At 45.6% G+C, this 16,582-nt stretch overlaps 2 protein-coding genes across 2 annotated transcripts; both read right to left on the bottom strand.

The window, feature by feature from the left end:
• Positions 1 to 39: 39 nt before the first annotated feature.
• LOC139567969 (protein FAM83F-like) lies at positions 40 to 7,714 on the bottom strand. Its single transcript, XM_071389613.1, has 4 exons — positions 7,098 to 7,714; positions 2,033 to 2,200; positions 1,557 to 1,678; positions 40 to 831 (listed from the first exon to the last, which is right to left on the bottom strand). Exons 1-4 carry the CDS (start codon positions 7,566 to 7,568, stop codon positions 63 to 65), a joined length of 1,530 nt encoding a protein of 509 aa, XP_071245714.1. The 5' UTR covers positions 7,569 to 7,714; the 3' UTR covers positions 40 to 62.
• Positions 7,715 to 8,425: 711 nt separating this feature from the next.
• LOC139567971 (GRB2-related adaptor protein 2-like) lies at positions 8,426 to 13,095 on the bottom strand. Its single transcript, XM_071389615.1, has 7 exons — positions 12,959 to 13,095; positions 12,229 to 12,316; positions 11,554 to 11,645; positions 10,307 to 10,426; positions 9,991 to 10,153; positions 9,237 to 9,611; positions 8,426 to 8,947 (listed from the first exon to the last, which is right to left on the bottom strand). Exons 2-7 carry the CDS (start codon positions 12,304 to 12,306, stop codon positions 8,747 to 8,749), a joined length of 1,029 nt encoding a protein of 342 aa, XP_071245716.1. The 5' UTR covers positions 12,307 to 12,316; positions 12,959 to 13,095; the 3' UTR covers positions 8,426 to 8,746.
• Between the last annotated feature and the right edge of the window lie 3,487 nt (positions 13,096 to 16,582).

Below are 16,582 nucleotides of genomic sequence, written 5' to 3'. Positions count from 1 at the left end.
AGAGGGAGAGGGAGAGGAAGAAGGAGAGGGAGAAGGAGAGGGAGAAGGAGAGGGAGAGAGGATCAAACTGAGCTAAAATAATGACAGAAGAAAAACAACTTACTGTCATCGTCTTGTGTGTTGACAGTCTGTTGAGAAACACTCCTCAGGCTCTTTTTAAACTTCTTACTCTTCATTGGTTGTTTCACCATGACTTCAAGGTTATTCATCTCCTCCATACTATTGGTTCCCAACGATGTGGGGGAGGAGATTGGACTGGTTGCCGGGCTATCACCCCCGGTGTCCACGCTCTGATTGGCTGTCGATTTCCCCTTGAAGAGTTTCTTAAAAGAGCGGGATTTCTTCTCCAAAATGCTGTTGGTTTTTTTCGCCCCGACCTTCCCGCCGTCGGGTGGTAGCGGGGTGAGTTGATCCAACCACTCGCTGTTCACCTGCGTTAGTCCCTCAGGACCCGCAGTTATAGCCGTCTTTTCTATGCCTGGTAGATCCTGCAAGGACCCCGTCAGTCCAGGAACACTGTTCCCGTACACCAAAGAGTATTTGGGGTTGTGGTATTTATGTGCAGGCACCAGGAGATCACCTCCACGCGAGTTGCCTAGACTGACCTGGAATCTGGATGTGGCGACTCGTAACTGGGGTTTTACGGGCTCCACTTTGAGCCGCGTGGCGGCGGCCATGTTGGGAGGTGGGCTGAGGTTGAACTCCTTGTAGAGGTCCAGTTTTTCGGAGACGGCGTAGAGCTCGCAGAAGTCGCGGTCGAAGAAGTCGATCACCTGGCCAGTCATGACCGTGATCATGTTGCGGTCCATCCGAGACGAACTCCATGTGAAGCTAGAGGAGAAGAAGATCACAAGAACGATGTTTAGGTCTTCAATAAAGACACAGTGAAACACACACAGCAGAGAAGCTAGAAGAGAAAGAACAGATATGTTATGTCTTGGAAATAAACACACAGTAACACACACACACACACACACACACACACACACACACACACACACACACACACACACACACACACACACACACACACACACACACACACACACACACACACACACACACACACACACACACACACACACACACACACACAAGACAAAGACAGAGAGAGAGAAAGAGAGAGAGAAAGAGAGGGAGAGAGAGAGAGAGAGAGAGAGAGAGAGAGAGAGAGAGAGAGAGAGAGAGAGAGAAAGAGAAAGAGAGGGAGAAAGAGAGGGAGAGAGAGAGAGAGAGAGAGAGAGAGAGAGAGAGAGAGAGAGAGAGAGAGAGAGAGAGAGAAAGAGAAAGAGAGAAAGTCAGGGAGAGAGAAGAGAGAGAAGAGAGAGAGAGAGAGAGAGAGAGAGAGAGAGAGAGAGAGAGAGAGAGAAAGAAAGAGAGGGAGAGAGAGAGAAAGAGAGGTAGAGAGCGATAGATAGAGAGAAAGAGAGGGGGAGAGAGAGAGAGAGAGAGAGAGAGAAAGAGTGAAAGAGAAAGAGAGAAAGAGAGGGAGAAGAGAGAGAAGAGAGAGAGAGAAAGAGAGAGATAGAGAGAAGCATACAGCTACTTTCTCTCACCTGTAGGAGCCGAACATAACTTTGTCCCCATCCACCAGCATGTATTTACTACACAAAGAACCAAGGAGTCTACCGAAGGACAGACCCAACCCTGTACCTTGAACTGTACGAGTCCTGATGTTCTGAAAGATACAGCACACACAGTTATATAAAGGGTTAGGGTTATGGTAACTTGACACAGTCATAAACAAAATGCACACAGAAAGCCATCAACTCATCGGTGTTAAACCTCCCATATCCAAACTACCATCTGTGCATATTAACATAGAAATCTGTTGAATTTAAGATGCCAAAAATCACGTGACATTTTATTTATTTAGCAGACGCTCTTATCCAAAGCGACTTACAGTTTTCCCTTACTGATCCCCCAGGCGTGTCACATGATCACACATGACACAGGGCCCTTGTTCAACACATAAGTGAGTAGCCTAAAGCCTTCAATGTCCTCTGCTTCAGTATGAGGGACCGTCTCTTACCCGCAGGTGCTGAGCTCCGACCTGCAGCCTGCAGCACATATCCAGGAAGTGTGGAACCCCGCTGACATCCAATAGGATGTAGACGGCCACGGAGCGCCGCGACGCCGCGTCCAGCAGGTCCTGCAGTATCTGGATGTCTGTCAGCAGGTCCATGACTATAGCTAACACCTGAAAGATACAAAGACAATCAAACTTTATTTAAAAATGTAATACAATCAAACTTTATTTAAACACACATAGATGCAGGGGTAATCAAATACAATCAAACTTTATTTAAACACCTGGAGGGAGAAACACAGCAAATACATTAAAATCAAACTATATTTAACGGTCAACAATTACATTTTTAAAAACATACAATTTACACAATGTATATGAAATATAGCTAGAACAATCCATGGAAATAAAAAGTGATTAAGATCAATAGTAGTGAATCATATCACTTGAAAGTCAATAAAACAATGAAAAACCTCCCTGACAAAAGGCCATACAACAATCACTGACTGTCAGGCTGAAAGCACAAGCAGGGCCTACAGAAAACACTTAGGCTTATAAAGGCTTATAAACAGTGACATCTTGGCGGTGTAGAGACATTTTTTGGAACTTTTAAGCCAATTCTGCACATTTTACAACAGAGCTGAGAGACAATGTTGCAGTTCTAAATGTAGTTTCCTGCAGTGCTTGGCATTGTGCCATGGCTAACGCTGTGTTCTGTTTCTCAAACATCATGACAAAATAAATACTGCTAAATTCATTGTTTTGGGGACTTTCAACTTTCTCCCTGAGCTTTAATGTTGGTGATTGTTAGTTCTCAGAGATGATACTATGAACAAATCTATATGTCCATTATCTTTACTACATACTTTATATCTGATTTTAGTGGTTTAAATTTACACTGAAAGCGTTTTTTTCATCCCTAAAATGAAACATATATTTATATTTATATATATTTTTTTTTCGGACACAATTTTTTTCTTTTTTACATTGTTTGGACTTAGGGGCCTGAAAAAATGCTTAAGCGGCCGCCTACGTATTTCAATGGAAGGAAATAGCTGACCCAACACGTCTCCTAGTTGCCCCAACATGTCTCCTAGTTTCCCCGAAGCTGCCAGGCTGGCAGAGACAAAGCAGAGACAGGTATGTGGGGAGGGGTTTAACACAACATAAAACACCTGAGGAAGGAACAAGGAAGTGGAATCTCAGCTATTATCTTTCCTCAGAACTGGTTCTGTTCTGCTTAGCTTTTACTTTCTGTTTGATATGGGGAATTATTGAAAAAGTAGGAATTTCCATGGACCTAGAACTCTCTGGAGTAGGATGAGACCGATACATTGACTTGAATGTGTCCACAACATAACACTTTCTTTTCAGTCAAAAGGAAAAAAAATAGGATTTGAGTCACTTCAAAATGCCAATGTGAACAAGGCTTAACTAGCAGCCCTACAAAAGCTTTATTCTTGAGATGACCTTAGTAATGGGAAAGGGTGGAGGAGGAAAAGGTTTCTTCATTCACATGAATGTTCTCATTCAGACAAGGAAAAGGCTGTATGCTGACACAACATTCTCCAGAGGAAACATGCTGAGTGAAGGGTTCTCCGTTGTAACAACAGGGCCTGTGTTATGTTCACAAAGCCTCGTACAGTAGGAGTGCTGATCAGCTTGGCCTTTTAGATCATAATGGACCGGGGAGACCTGATCCTAGATCAGCACTCCTACTCTAACCCATACACTTTATGAGTACGGGCAAAGAGAAACAACAAGTTACAGTATGAAATAATTCAAGTTAAAAACCTACACCACCACAATGTCTTCCATCTAACAGTAGCTGCAACAAAATCCACTCCTTGTTAATGCCATCCATGTCAATGTTGTGATGTAGATTACACAGTAATCTATTCTACTGTATGTAGATGAAGACAACCACAGTCTGCTAAGCTAAACACACCACACCTGATTATGCAGGTCCCTGTATCACTACTGAGTGTGTGTCTGTGTGTGTGGACGTGTTTAACTATACATGTGGGGACCAGAAGTCCACACAAGAATAGTAAACAAACAAAGATTTGACCAACTGGGGACATTTTGTTAGTCCCCATGAGGTCAAATGCTATTTCTAGGGGGTTTAGGGTTAAGGTTTGAATTAGTGTTAGGGTTAGAATTACGTTAAGGGTTGAGGTTAGGAGCTATGGTTAGGTTAAGGTCAGGTTTTCGGGTTAGGGTAAGAGTATGGGTTAGGGTAAGAGTACGGGTTAGGGAAAATATGATTTTGAATGGGACTGAATTGTGTGTCCCCACAAGGTTAGCTGTACAAGACTGTGTGTGTTTGTGGAAAAGGAGGGCTGAACAGGCCCCCATTAACATTGAAGGGGCTGTAGTGGAGCGGGTCGAGAGTTTCAAGTTCCTTGGTGTCCACATCACCAACGAACGATCATGGTCCAAACATACCAAGACAGTCGTGAAGAGGGCACGACAAAACCTTTTCCCCCTCAGGAGACTGAAAAGATTTGGCATGGGTCCCCAGAATCCTCAAAAGGTTCTACAGCTGCACCACCGAGAGCATCCTGGCCGGTTGCATCACCGCCTGGTATGGCAACTGCTCGGCATCTGACCGTAAGGCACTACAGATGGTAGTGAGTACAGCCAAGTACATCACTGGGGCCAAGCTTCCTGCCATCCAGTACCTCTATACCAGACGGTGTCAGAGGAAAGCCCCAAAAATTTGCAAAGGCTCCAATCACCCAAGTCATAGACTGATCTCTCTGCTACCGCACGGCAAGCGGTAGCGGAGCGCCAAGTCTAGGACCAAAAGGCTCCTTAACAGCTTCTACCCTCAAGCCATAAGAGTGCTGAACAATGAATCAAATGGTCACCCAAACTATTTATATTGACCACTCGTTATTGTTATGTAATTTTCTTGTGTTCTTTATTTAATTAATTTTTAAACTTTTTAATTTTCTTAACTCCTTCTCTAACTGCATTGTTGGTTAAGGGCTTGTCAATCAGCATTCCACGGTAAGGTCTACACCTGCTGTATTCGGCGCATGTGACACAAACTATTTGATTTGATGTGTGGGTGGTGTGTACTTGACACCACATTCTCTCCATTTCTCATAACATTAAACACACTGGTTCAAAGCAGCAGGCTGCGGTGTTCCATGAAATCCTGTTTGGCACACACACACACACACACACACACACACACACACACACACACACACACACACACACACACACACACACACACACACACACACACACACACACACACACACACACACACACACACACACACACACACACACACACACACACCTGAGAAATGACTTTCATATTTTCTCATTCACTCACTTGACAGGTAGGTGAACTAGAAGTAGGGTGAAGTTGCCCCTAGGTGCTGATCTTGGGTCAGTTTTACATTTCTCCCACTAATGGTTAAGGTTAGGATCGGGGGAGGGGAAGCTGATCCTAGATCTGTACCTAGGGGAAACTTCAGCCCAGAGTTGTGGGGGAATCGCCTGTAGGTATAGATAGACAGTGCATGTACATTTACATGACATTGTAGGCTACCTGCCGCCCTCTGACCTCACATTAACACACTGTCATATATGTAACATACTGTATATGACATAGGCCCAGGTTTAACATATCCTCAACTATCAACATACTCCTGTAACAATATACTGTATTGACACAATCATTTTTAACATGTTTTATTTAACCTTTAATTAACTAGGCAAGTCAGTTAAGAACAAATTCTTATTTAGAATGACGGCCTAAACCAAACCGGAACAAGACATCAATGTGATTGTGTGTTCTTCTAAGACCTAGTTGTACAAAGGGAGGAAATGTGTCATGGACTGACTGCCTGACTAACTGACTGACTGACTTGCTGATGGGGTGGCTCTGACTGGATGACTCACTGGCTGACTGGTTGACTGACTGCGTCAAGATGGGTGGGTCCAAAATGACTCAGTCTCTAGATACACTATAAAACAAACGTGGCTAAAGGCAACTCAAATAAGCAGCTCTGACTCCAGTTCGCCCTGTTATGTGCTGCCAACATGCTGAGTGATTTGTTCATTCATCACAATGGACCCCATTTATCTCTCCTGTGTTGTTGTAATGTGAGGTTGTACGCATCCAAACACAGCATGTGTGTGTGTGTCTTTGTATATGTGTTCTCTGAATAGCCTAATCATGAAAGCAAACCTAACTTTAATTGACATGACAGAATGTTTCCTGTGTAATAGGGAAATCAGCTGTTCGTTCAATGAGGGCATTCAACAATGATATATGTCATCAGACAGGATTCATGGCCCGTGGATGACCCCCAAGTCTACTGGAAATAATAATAATAACAAAAAAAATGACAAAAAAAGTTAATTGTTGGACGTAAAAGACTGTAGAAGCACCAGGAAATCAGCTCCAAGTGATTTTCATTTAAGAAATATGTTCCCAAGAATTCCCAGGCATAACAGAGAGACACGTGATCGTATATAAACGTAAGCAAGGTTTGAAATTATTCTGTTTTAGTCAAAACATGTATCTGTCTGGGCTTCTTGCGGTCAATTTGTAGTCTACAAATGATTTGTAATTATGTTCAGGCCTCTCGACAATCCTCTGTTCAGAAAATATCTTCCTGCTGTTGAGTTGATGATCACTGCTCTACAAGTTTAAACACTCACTTCCATAGGCCCCTGCTGACGCACACACACACGCACACACACACACACGCACGCACGCACGCCGCTTCACTCCGCTGAGACACGCCTCTAACAATCAGTCATTTATTCGGGCAATCCATCCAGTCTCTCTATTCAATCACCGCCTCTCCCCTAACCCCCCCAGCCGTATTTTAAGTTCTCTGATAAATTACTATATAGATTACTTTCCCATGAAAAAAATGGCTTCATGAGTTAGATTCCTACCTCACATTTGAGATACATAGGCCAGGGCTATCACTATCCCAATAATAAACCAATACAACACAGTCATAAGTCCTGCATTAATCAGTTCATCATTATGTTATTACATCATTATTGAACAGTATATACCCACAGTTCACCTTGGTAGCTTCTTGGATCAGCCTACGAATGACCTCCTTGATGTGCGGTCCGTTCTCTTTTGGCGGGTGCGTGTGAACCGCCACGCGTGTGACCCCCTTGAACAAACCCCCGTTGGGCCAACCGAGATCCAACGGCGGCACCTCTGTATCCGACATCTGCGGCCAGTACGTCGAATGGTGCCCCGAGTTCGCTTTGGAATCGTCGGGTTTCGCTTTTATTTCTCCGCTCTTCTCTTCATCTTCAGTGTCATATTCTTTGAAAGTGTTCCTTATCGTTTTAATATCACGGGCCGAGAGAAAGTCTTTCACTTTGTCCTCTTTCAGTCGCATTTTGAACGCGCCGTCACCGTTTTTGAGCAGTTGTTCAACCGCCGCGCGTTGTTCTTCGCTGTAGTAAAACTCCGGTTTGGACTCCGGGACGTTCTCTTTGATGTGGCCGTCCTCCATGCATGTTAGCTGGGACTCGGCCATGGCTGGACACCGCTGTGTCACCGCTGGACTGAAGCCTATGGGTTAAGTCGCACAACCGCTACCGTGTGATTTGAAAAGGATCCGGAAGATACACCGTCACCTACCTACCTAGGCTACCTGTGTGACGTTTGACTTTGACAGCTAACCTCAAATGCCGCGTTCAGAAAACTGGGAACTTGGAACTCGGAAATCTCCGACTTCAGTGCGTTCAATACAACTGGGAACTCGGGAAAAAAAGCGAGTTCCGTCTGTGAAAAATCGTTTTGAATGGTCATCCAAGTCGGAATTCCAAGTCGGAAACTCGGGCATCCTAGAGTTACTTGAATTCCGAGTTGGATGACCATTCAAAAGCGCGTTATTTTCTGAGTTCCCAGTTGTCTTGAACGCGGCATTACCTGCCTTAGGGGCGGAACGATAAATACCTTATTATATGACGGAAATCACCCTATAGAAGCACCCAACGCTTATGTGGCTATCATGCACGTGACTGTCAGACTGTGATTATTGTTGGACTTCAAACAACCCAGATATTTGTGGCTCTTCCTGGAATTGGTTTTATTCCACAGTTAGTTGATCCAAGGCTATTGCTCTCACAAAAGTCAAACTCAAAATTAATGGTAGTTATGTTGCAACATTGATTAACATAAGGCTTTATACAGGGGCTTACAGAAAATGCATTTATTTGATAATCATACAGTAATAATTGTGTTCTGAAGTTTTAAATAGTTGAGTTATCCTGACATAAGCCTGGTTGGTAAAGTACATTCATAATAAACCAGAAAGAAAGCTACAATATGTATAATTAATGCTAAAGCTAATTGTTATGTCCTCTCTCTCTCTCTCTCTCTCTCTCTCTCTCTCTCTCTCTCTCTCTCTCTCTCTCTCTCTCTCTCTCTCTCTCTCTCTCTCTCTCTCTCTCTCTCTCTCTCTCTCTCTCTCTCTCTCTCTCAGAAATATAATTGTTATTGTTAGGGAGGCAGGTAGCCTAGCGGTTGAGGCTGTTGGGTCAGTAACCCGAAAGGTCACTGATTCGAATCCCTGAGTGAAAAATCTGTCAATATGCCCTTGAGCAAGGCACTTCACCCTAATTGCTCCTTTAAGTTGCTCTGGATAAGAACGTCTGCTATAATGAATTCAGATAATTATTTAGCTCTAAATGCTAACCATTTCCTTCTCTCTCATACAGGGTTGGTGTAGTTGGAAGGGAACACTCCCGTTTGTCCCCTCAGTCTTCCTTTCCACCATGACATGTCGGAACACTCTAGCACCTCGATGACGTCACCAGCCTTGAAGCTCAGCTCGTCCTTCTCCTCGGCGTTGAAGTCATACTGAGCTCTCACCTGCATCAGACCACTGCCCCCCGTGGTCACAGCCGCACGCTGGAACACAGGTACACACACAGGGGTTGATTAGACACGTAGCTCCATTCTATACACACACACACACACACACACACACACACACACACACACACACACACACACACACACACACACACACACACACACACACACACACTACACACACACACACACACACACACACACACACACACACACACACACACACACACACACACACACACACACACACACACAAACACACACACACACTCACACTCACACACACACACAGGAGGGAGGGATTTGGTTGTAGAGTGTATACTACCTGTGGTGGGGGTATGGGGTCTGGTGTGCGTGGCAGCGGTTGGTGAGGCTGGGGTGCGCGGGGCTGGTGAGGCTGGGGTATGCTGGGCAGGGGCAGGTGAGGCTGGGGTATGCTGGGCAGGGGCAGGTGAGGCTGGGGTGCGCGGGGCTGGTGAGGCTGAGGTATGCTGGGCAGGGGCAGGTGAGGCTGGGGTATGCTGGGCAGGGGCAGGTGAGGCTGGGGTGCGCGGGGCTGGTGAGGCTGAGGTATGCTGGGCAGGGGCAGGTGAGGCTGGGGTATGCTGGGCAGGGGCAGGTGAGGCTGGGGTGCGCGGGGCTGGTGAGGCTGGGGCTGAGAGGATGGGGCTGATGTCCTGGTCTGGCCGAATCCCCTCTCCTAGGAAGAAAAGTGAAATTAGAGAGAGAGAGAGCACTGTTATAACTTTTCTTTCAGATTCAATAAACCGATAATGAACAGTTTTAGCTATTTATCCTGATCAAGCTTGAAGTACCCGACACCATCATTTAGTGAATAGGGATCCTCCATAGTTCTACTCCTGCCTGTGTTTCTGTGTCCAGCAGATAGATGCTGTTTAGAGACAGAGTTGTTCAGGGATCCTCCATAGTTCTACTCCTGCCTGTGTTTCTGTGTCCAGCAGATAGATGCTGTTTAGAGACAGAGTTGTTGATGTAGTACTCCACCAGCTCCTTTATTAACTATGTATAAGCCCTTTATAAACCCCTTGTAACTACTTATAACTACTTATAACCAGTACCTGTGTATCTGTGTCCAGCAGATAGATGCGGCTGTGTTTAGAGACAGAGTTGTTCATGTAATAGTTCACCAGCTCGTTGAAGGAGCTGAACTTCTCAGACCAGAGGTAATACTGCCCTCTGGTGTCTGCCATCACCTTGAAGTGCTGCACGTCTGCCTCGTGTCTGGGGGAGGAGAAGTAGGTAGGTAGGTAGGTAGGTAGGTAGGTAGGTAGGTAGGTATAGTGATATGATGCAAATATGAGGCAAATATGTGGTCAATGATGTTGTCGTGTACATGAATCTAGCTTTTTAATGTAAAGACACACACACACTGACCTAACGGATATGGAGAAGTCTCCTGGGGCGCTCTGGCTGCCCCTGATCAGAAAGGATCCTATAGGCTGGGCCATGAGAGACTCCTGGGCCTCACCTCGACTAGCACTCTCCTGGTACCAACTAGAGATGGAGGGAGAGGGGGAGGGAGGAGGAGAGAGGGGGAGAGAGAGAGTGGGTGAGAAGGGGTGGGGGGAGATGGAGAGCAGTAAACAAAATTGTATTTAGTATTTTTCATAACATCGGATTGTGTTCACACCTGCTTACACACAGACATCACATAGCCGACACACACTGACACACAGTACTGCTTGATTGTCTTGGGTAATACGTATGACCTGGGTAGGTGATTGTCTTGGGTAATACGTATGACCTGGGTAGGTGATTGTCTTGGGTAATAAGTATGACCTGGGTAGGTGATTGTCTTGGGTAATAAGTATGACCTGGGTAGGTGATTGTCTTGGGTAATAAGTATGACCTGGGTAGGTGATTGTCTTGGGTAATAAATATGACCTGGGTAGGTGGTTGTCTTGGGTAATAAATATGACCTGGGTAGGTGATTGTCTTGGGTAATAAGTATGACCTGGGTAGGTGATTGTCTTGGGTAATAAATATGACCTGGGTAGGTGATTGTCTTGGGTAATTAAGTATGACCTAGGTAGGTGATTGTCTTGGGTAATAAATATGACCTGGGTAGGTGATTGTCTTGGGTAATAAGTATGACCTGGGTAGGTGATTGTCTTGGGTAATAAATATGACCTGGGTAGGTGATTGTCTTGGGTAATAAGTATGACCTGGGTAGGTGATTGTCTTGGGTAATAGGTATGACTGGGTAGGTGATTGTCTTGGGTAATAAATATGACCTGGGTAGGTGATTGTCTTGGGTAATTAAGTATGACCTAGGTAGGTGATTGTCTTGGGTAATAAATATGACCTGGGTAGGTGGTTGTCTTGGGTAATTAAGTATGACCTGGGTAGGTGATTGTCTTGGGTAATAAATATGACCTGGGTAGGTGATTGTCTTGGGTAATAAGTATGACCTGGGTAGGTGATTGTCTTGGGTAATAAATATGACCTGGGTAGGTGGTTGTCTTGGGTAATTAAGTATGACTGGGTAGGTGATTGTCTTGGGTAATAGGTATGACTGGGTAGGTGATTGTCTTGGGTAATAAATATGACCTGGGTAGGTGATTGTCTTGGGTAATTAAGTATGACCTAGGTAGGTGATTGTCTTGGGTAATAAGTATGACCTGGGTAGGTTTATGTCGATGTAGTTACGTGGTATGAATCCCTTCTTTCCATGTCGCTCAGCCATCAACCAGTCATCATTGGTGCCCAAGATCTACAGAGAACAGAGGAGTGGGACACGCACACACACACACACACGCACACACACGCACACACACACACACACACACACACACACACACACACACACACACACACACACACACACACACACACACACACACACACACACACACACACACACACACACACACACACACACACACACACACACACACACACACACACACACACACACACACACACACACACACACACATAAGGTGGTTAGAATGGAGAAGTATTGACATAAGTCAAAGAGTGCAAACAGGAAATGCTGTGGATACCGTATGACTTATACATGTTTGCCATTTGACCAAGTCAAAGAGTGCAAACAGGAAATGCTGTGGATACCGTATGACTTATACATGTTTGCCATTTGACCGTCTCACAACATAGCTTACTGTATGCTATAACAAAGGCCTGTGACCAACATGTCAGCACCTATCAACTAACAATGGGTTTGCAAGACAGTGTTGCATGGAGTATTCCCGACATAAGGGTTGTCTACTTATGTTTACTATGTGCCCTTGCTAGGGTACACTAGTCGTGTGCAAGGGGATTGCTGTCCTCTTTACCTTCATGTTGTCTCCCTTCCTGAAGCTCAGCTCATCCTCAGCAGTGGCTGTAAAGTCATACTTACCTACTGCCTCCATAGCAGGAAGTCTGGGGGGAGTTCAGGGGGAGAGAGAGAGAGGGAGGTGACACAGAGAGGGAGAGAGAGAGAAGAGGGAGGTAGGGAGGGACCGGAAGAGAGAGAGAGAGAAGAGGGAGGGACAGGGAGAGAGAGAAAGAGAGAGAGAGAAGAGGGAGGGGAGGGAGAGAGAGAGAGAAGAGGGAGGTAGGTAGGGACCGGAAGAGAGAGAGAGACAGAAGAGGGAGGGACAGGGAGAGAGAGGGAGAGAGAGAAAGAGAGAAGAGGGAGGTAGGGAGGGACCGGAAGAGAGAGAGAGAGAGAAGAGGGATGAACAGGGAGAGAGAGGGAGAGAGAGAGACAGAAGAGGGAGGGACAGGGAGAGAGAGAGAGGGGGGATAGGTAAAGAGAGGGAGAGAGAGAGAGAGACAGAAGAGGGAGGGACAGGGAGAGAGAGAGAGGGGGGATAGGTAAAGAGAGGGAGAGAGATAAAGGAAGGAAGGAAGGAAGGGGGAGAGGACAGGATAGAGAGGTTAAACAAAGGCATAGTTCTCTAACAGAAACCCAAAACACATCAACTTTGACACATCATTAATGAATATACGATCCTATAGACAACAACAACAACTACAACAACAACAACAAGAAATGCTGTAAAGGAAACTGCTACATACCTCGATTCCCCCAGACAGCACGGTTAGTAGAGATGGTAGCTCCAAACTTTAACTGTCCTTGTCACAGTTCTGACAGACAGGATATGATGCAGTCCTGCAGTTGCGCAAACAGAACCTTGTTCTCAAGCTGTTTAGAAGATGTCTCATCGTATACACACACACACACACACACACACACACACACACACACACACACAGACACACACAGACACACACAGACACACACACACACACACAGACACACACAGACAGACACACACACACACACAGACAGACACACACAGACACACACACACACACACACACACACACAGACACACACAGACACACACGCACGCACGCACGCACGCACGCACGCACGCACGCACACACACACACACACACACACACACACACACACACACACACACACACACACACACACACACACACACACACACACACACACACACACACACACACACACACACACACACACACACACACACACACACACACACACACACACACACACACACACACACACACACAAACACAAACACAAACAGACATGAACACATACAGAGAGAGAAGGGGTGAAACCACAATGCAGTCTCAGTGTGGCCATATGCTAAATAAAGTCTGTTTCAGAAGAGAACATTCATCTTCGACAAACTTCCTCCTTTGGAAGCCCTGCTGTAGCTGCTGTTTCTGGAAACACCCAAATAACCTGTTACATTTCACTTGCCAGCGTTATGATCCTCTGTGCTGGAGAATACACACTTTATGTTGCACAAGCAAACACAATATTCTCTCTTGCAACCAACTCACACGTTCCCTTTCTCATATGTTTTTAGATCTGTGTTTCCTACAGGATCAGAAGCTGTAGCAGAGGCTGAGTGAGTCTACGTACACACACACACAAACACGTTCCCTTTCTCATATGTTTTTAGGTCTGTGTTTCCGACAGGATCAGAAGCTGTAGCAGAGGCTGAGTCTACGTACACACACACAGACATGTTCCCTTTCTCATGTGTTTTTAGGTCTGTGTTTCCTACAGGATCAGAAGCTGTAGCAGAGGCTGAGTCTAGGTACACACACACACAGACACACCCGCTCAGTCCAAAGCTATACAGACACCGGGTTTGGGTTCTTACCAACACGGCCACTATTGCCTGAGACAGTGTTTCTTAAAGGAGTAGTTCACTGTTTTACAACTTGATGTTAGCTGGTTCCTCACCCTGAAAGTGGTCTTTGGGCCAGGAGAAACTGTCATCTGTGGTTCAGGTTTATTTATACAGCCATTACAAACTTCAGCTATCTTTAGCCACCGTTTGTGGTCTTTGGGCCAGGAGAAACTGTCATCTGTGGTTCAGGTTTATTTATACAGCCATTACAAACTTCAGCTAACTTTAGCCACCGTTTGTGGTCTTTGGGCCAGGAGAAACTGTCATCTGTGATTCAGGTTTATTTATACAGCCATTACAAACTTCAGCTATCTTTAGCCACCGTTTGTGGTCTTTGGGCCAGGAGAAACTGTCATCTGTGGTTCAGGTTTATTTATACAGCCATTACAAACTTCAGCTAACTTTAGCCACCGTTTGTGGTCTTTGGGCCAGGAGAAACTGTCATCTGTGGTTCAGGTTTATTTATACAGCCATTATAAACTTCAGCTAACTTTAGCCACCGTTTGTGGTCTTTGGGCCAGGAGAAACTGTCATCTGTGGTTCAGGTTTATTTATACAGCCATTACAAACTTCAGCTAACTTTAGCCACCGTTTGTGGTCTTTGGGCCAGGAGAAACTGTCATCTGTGGTTCAGGTTTATTTATACAGCCATTACAAACTTCAGCTAACTTTAGCCACCGTTTGCTAAACATCTATTGAAGTGATGGAGGCATGTGAGCAGGTGGTTGTTTTTATGGCCAAAACACGTTTAAGTAACATGATGTGGACATTATTGTTCTAAACATGCTCACTTTCCCCCATCAATTCCATTTGAATCTAGCGGTGGATGAAGTTAGCTCTGGTTGTAATGGCGGATTAAAGAAAATTGAACCACGGATGACAGTTTCTCATGGCCCATAGACCACTTTCAGGGGGAAAAATCTAGTAAAATAGTGAACTAGTCCTTTAATGCTGGTCCCAGGGACCAAATGGGGGTGTGCATTTTTGTTTTTGCCCTAGCATGAACACACTTGATTAAAAAAATCAAAGGCTTGATGATGAGTTGATTAGTTGAATCAAGCGTGTTAGTGCCAGGGCAAAAACAAGACATATGGACTCCTTTGGGCCCCAGGACTATGCTTAAGAAACCCTGGGAGAATCTCAATTGCATTGCCTTGATTCCTCACGTCCTCTCTCGTTGCTGCCTTCTCAAGGACCTCTGACCTTATCATCCAATCGGTTTTGAGGAGGAGGTGATGAGAGAGGACGTGAGGAATCAAGGAAATGCAATTGAGATTCTGTCTTAGGCAACAGAGTCCCAACCCACAGGGTTTATACTGTTACTGGAGGAGTCCCAACCCACGGGGTTTATACTGTTACTGGGGGAGTCCCAACCCACAGGGTTTATACTGTTACTGGAGGAGTCCCAACCCACAGGGTTTATACTGTTACTGGAGGAGTCCCAACCCACAGGGTTTATACTGTTACTGGAGGAGTCCCAACCCACAGGGTTTATACTGTTACTGGAGGAGTCCCAACCCACAGGGTTTATACTGTTACTGGAGGAGTCCCACCCCACATGGTTTATACTGTTACTGGAGGAGTCCCAACCCACAGGGTTTATACTGTTACTGGAGGAGTCCCAACCCACAGGGGTTATACTGTTACTGGAGGAGTCCCAGCCCACAGGGTTTATACTGTTACTGGAGGAGTCCCAACCCACAGGGTTTATACTGTTACTGGAGGAGTCCCAACCCACAGGGTTTATACTGTTACTGGAGGAGTCCCAACCCACAGGGTTTATACTGTTACTGGAGGAGTCCCAACCCACAGGGTTTATACTGTTACTGGAGGAGTCCCAACCCACAGGGTTTATAGTGTTACTGGAGGAGTCCCAACCCACAGGGTTTATACTGTTACTGGAGGAGTCCCAACCCACAGGGTTTATACTGTTACTGGAGGAGTCCCAACCCACAGGGTTTATACTGTTACTGGAGGAGTCCCAACCCACAGGGTTTATACTGTTACTGGAGGAGTCCCAACCCACAGGGTTACTGGAGGAGTCCCAACCCACAGGGTTTATACTGTTACTGGAGGAGTCCCAACCCACAGGGTTTATACTGTTACTGGAGGAGTCCCAACCCACAGGGTTTATACTGTTACTGGAGGAGTCCCAACCCACAGGGTTTATACTGTTACTGGAGGAGTCCCAACCCACAGGGTTTATACTGTTACTGGAGGAGTCCCAACCCACAGGGTTTATACTGTTACTGGAGGAGTCCCAACCCACGGGGTTTATACTGTTACTGGAGGAGTCCCAACCCACAGGGGTTATACTGTTACTGGAGGAGTCCCAACCCACAGGGTTTATACTGTTACTGGAGGAGTCCCAACCCACAGGGTTTATACTGTTACTGGAGGAGTCCCAACCCACAGGGTTTATACTGTTACTGGAGGAGTCCCAACCCACAGGGGTTAT

The sequence above is a fragment of the Salvelinus alpinus genome, chromosome 2 (assembly GCF_045679555.1).
Source record: "Salvelinus alpinus chromosome 2, SLU_Salpinus.1, whole genome shotgun sequence".
In the NCBI taxonomy this organism is placed as follows: Eukaryota; Metazoa; Chordata; class Actinopteri; order Salmoniformes; family Salmonidae; genus Salvelinus; species Salvelinus alpinus.
The sequence above is the reverse complement of the archived record's forward strand: the minus strand, read 5'-3'. Positions and strand labels throughout refer to the sequence as shown.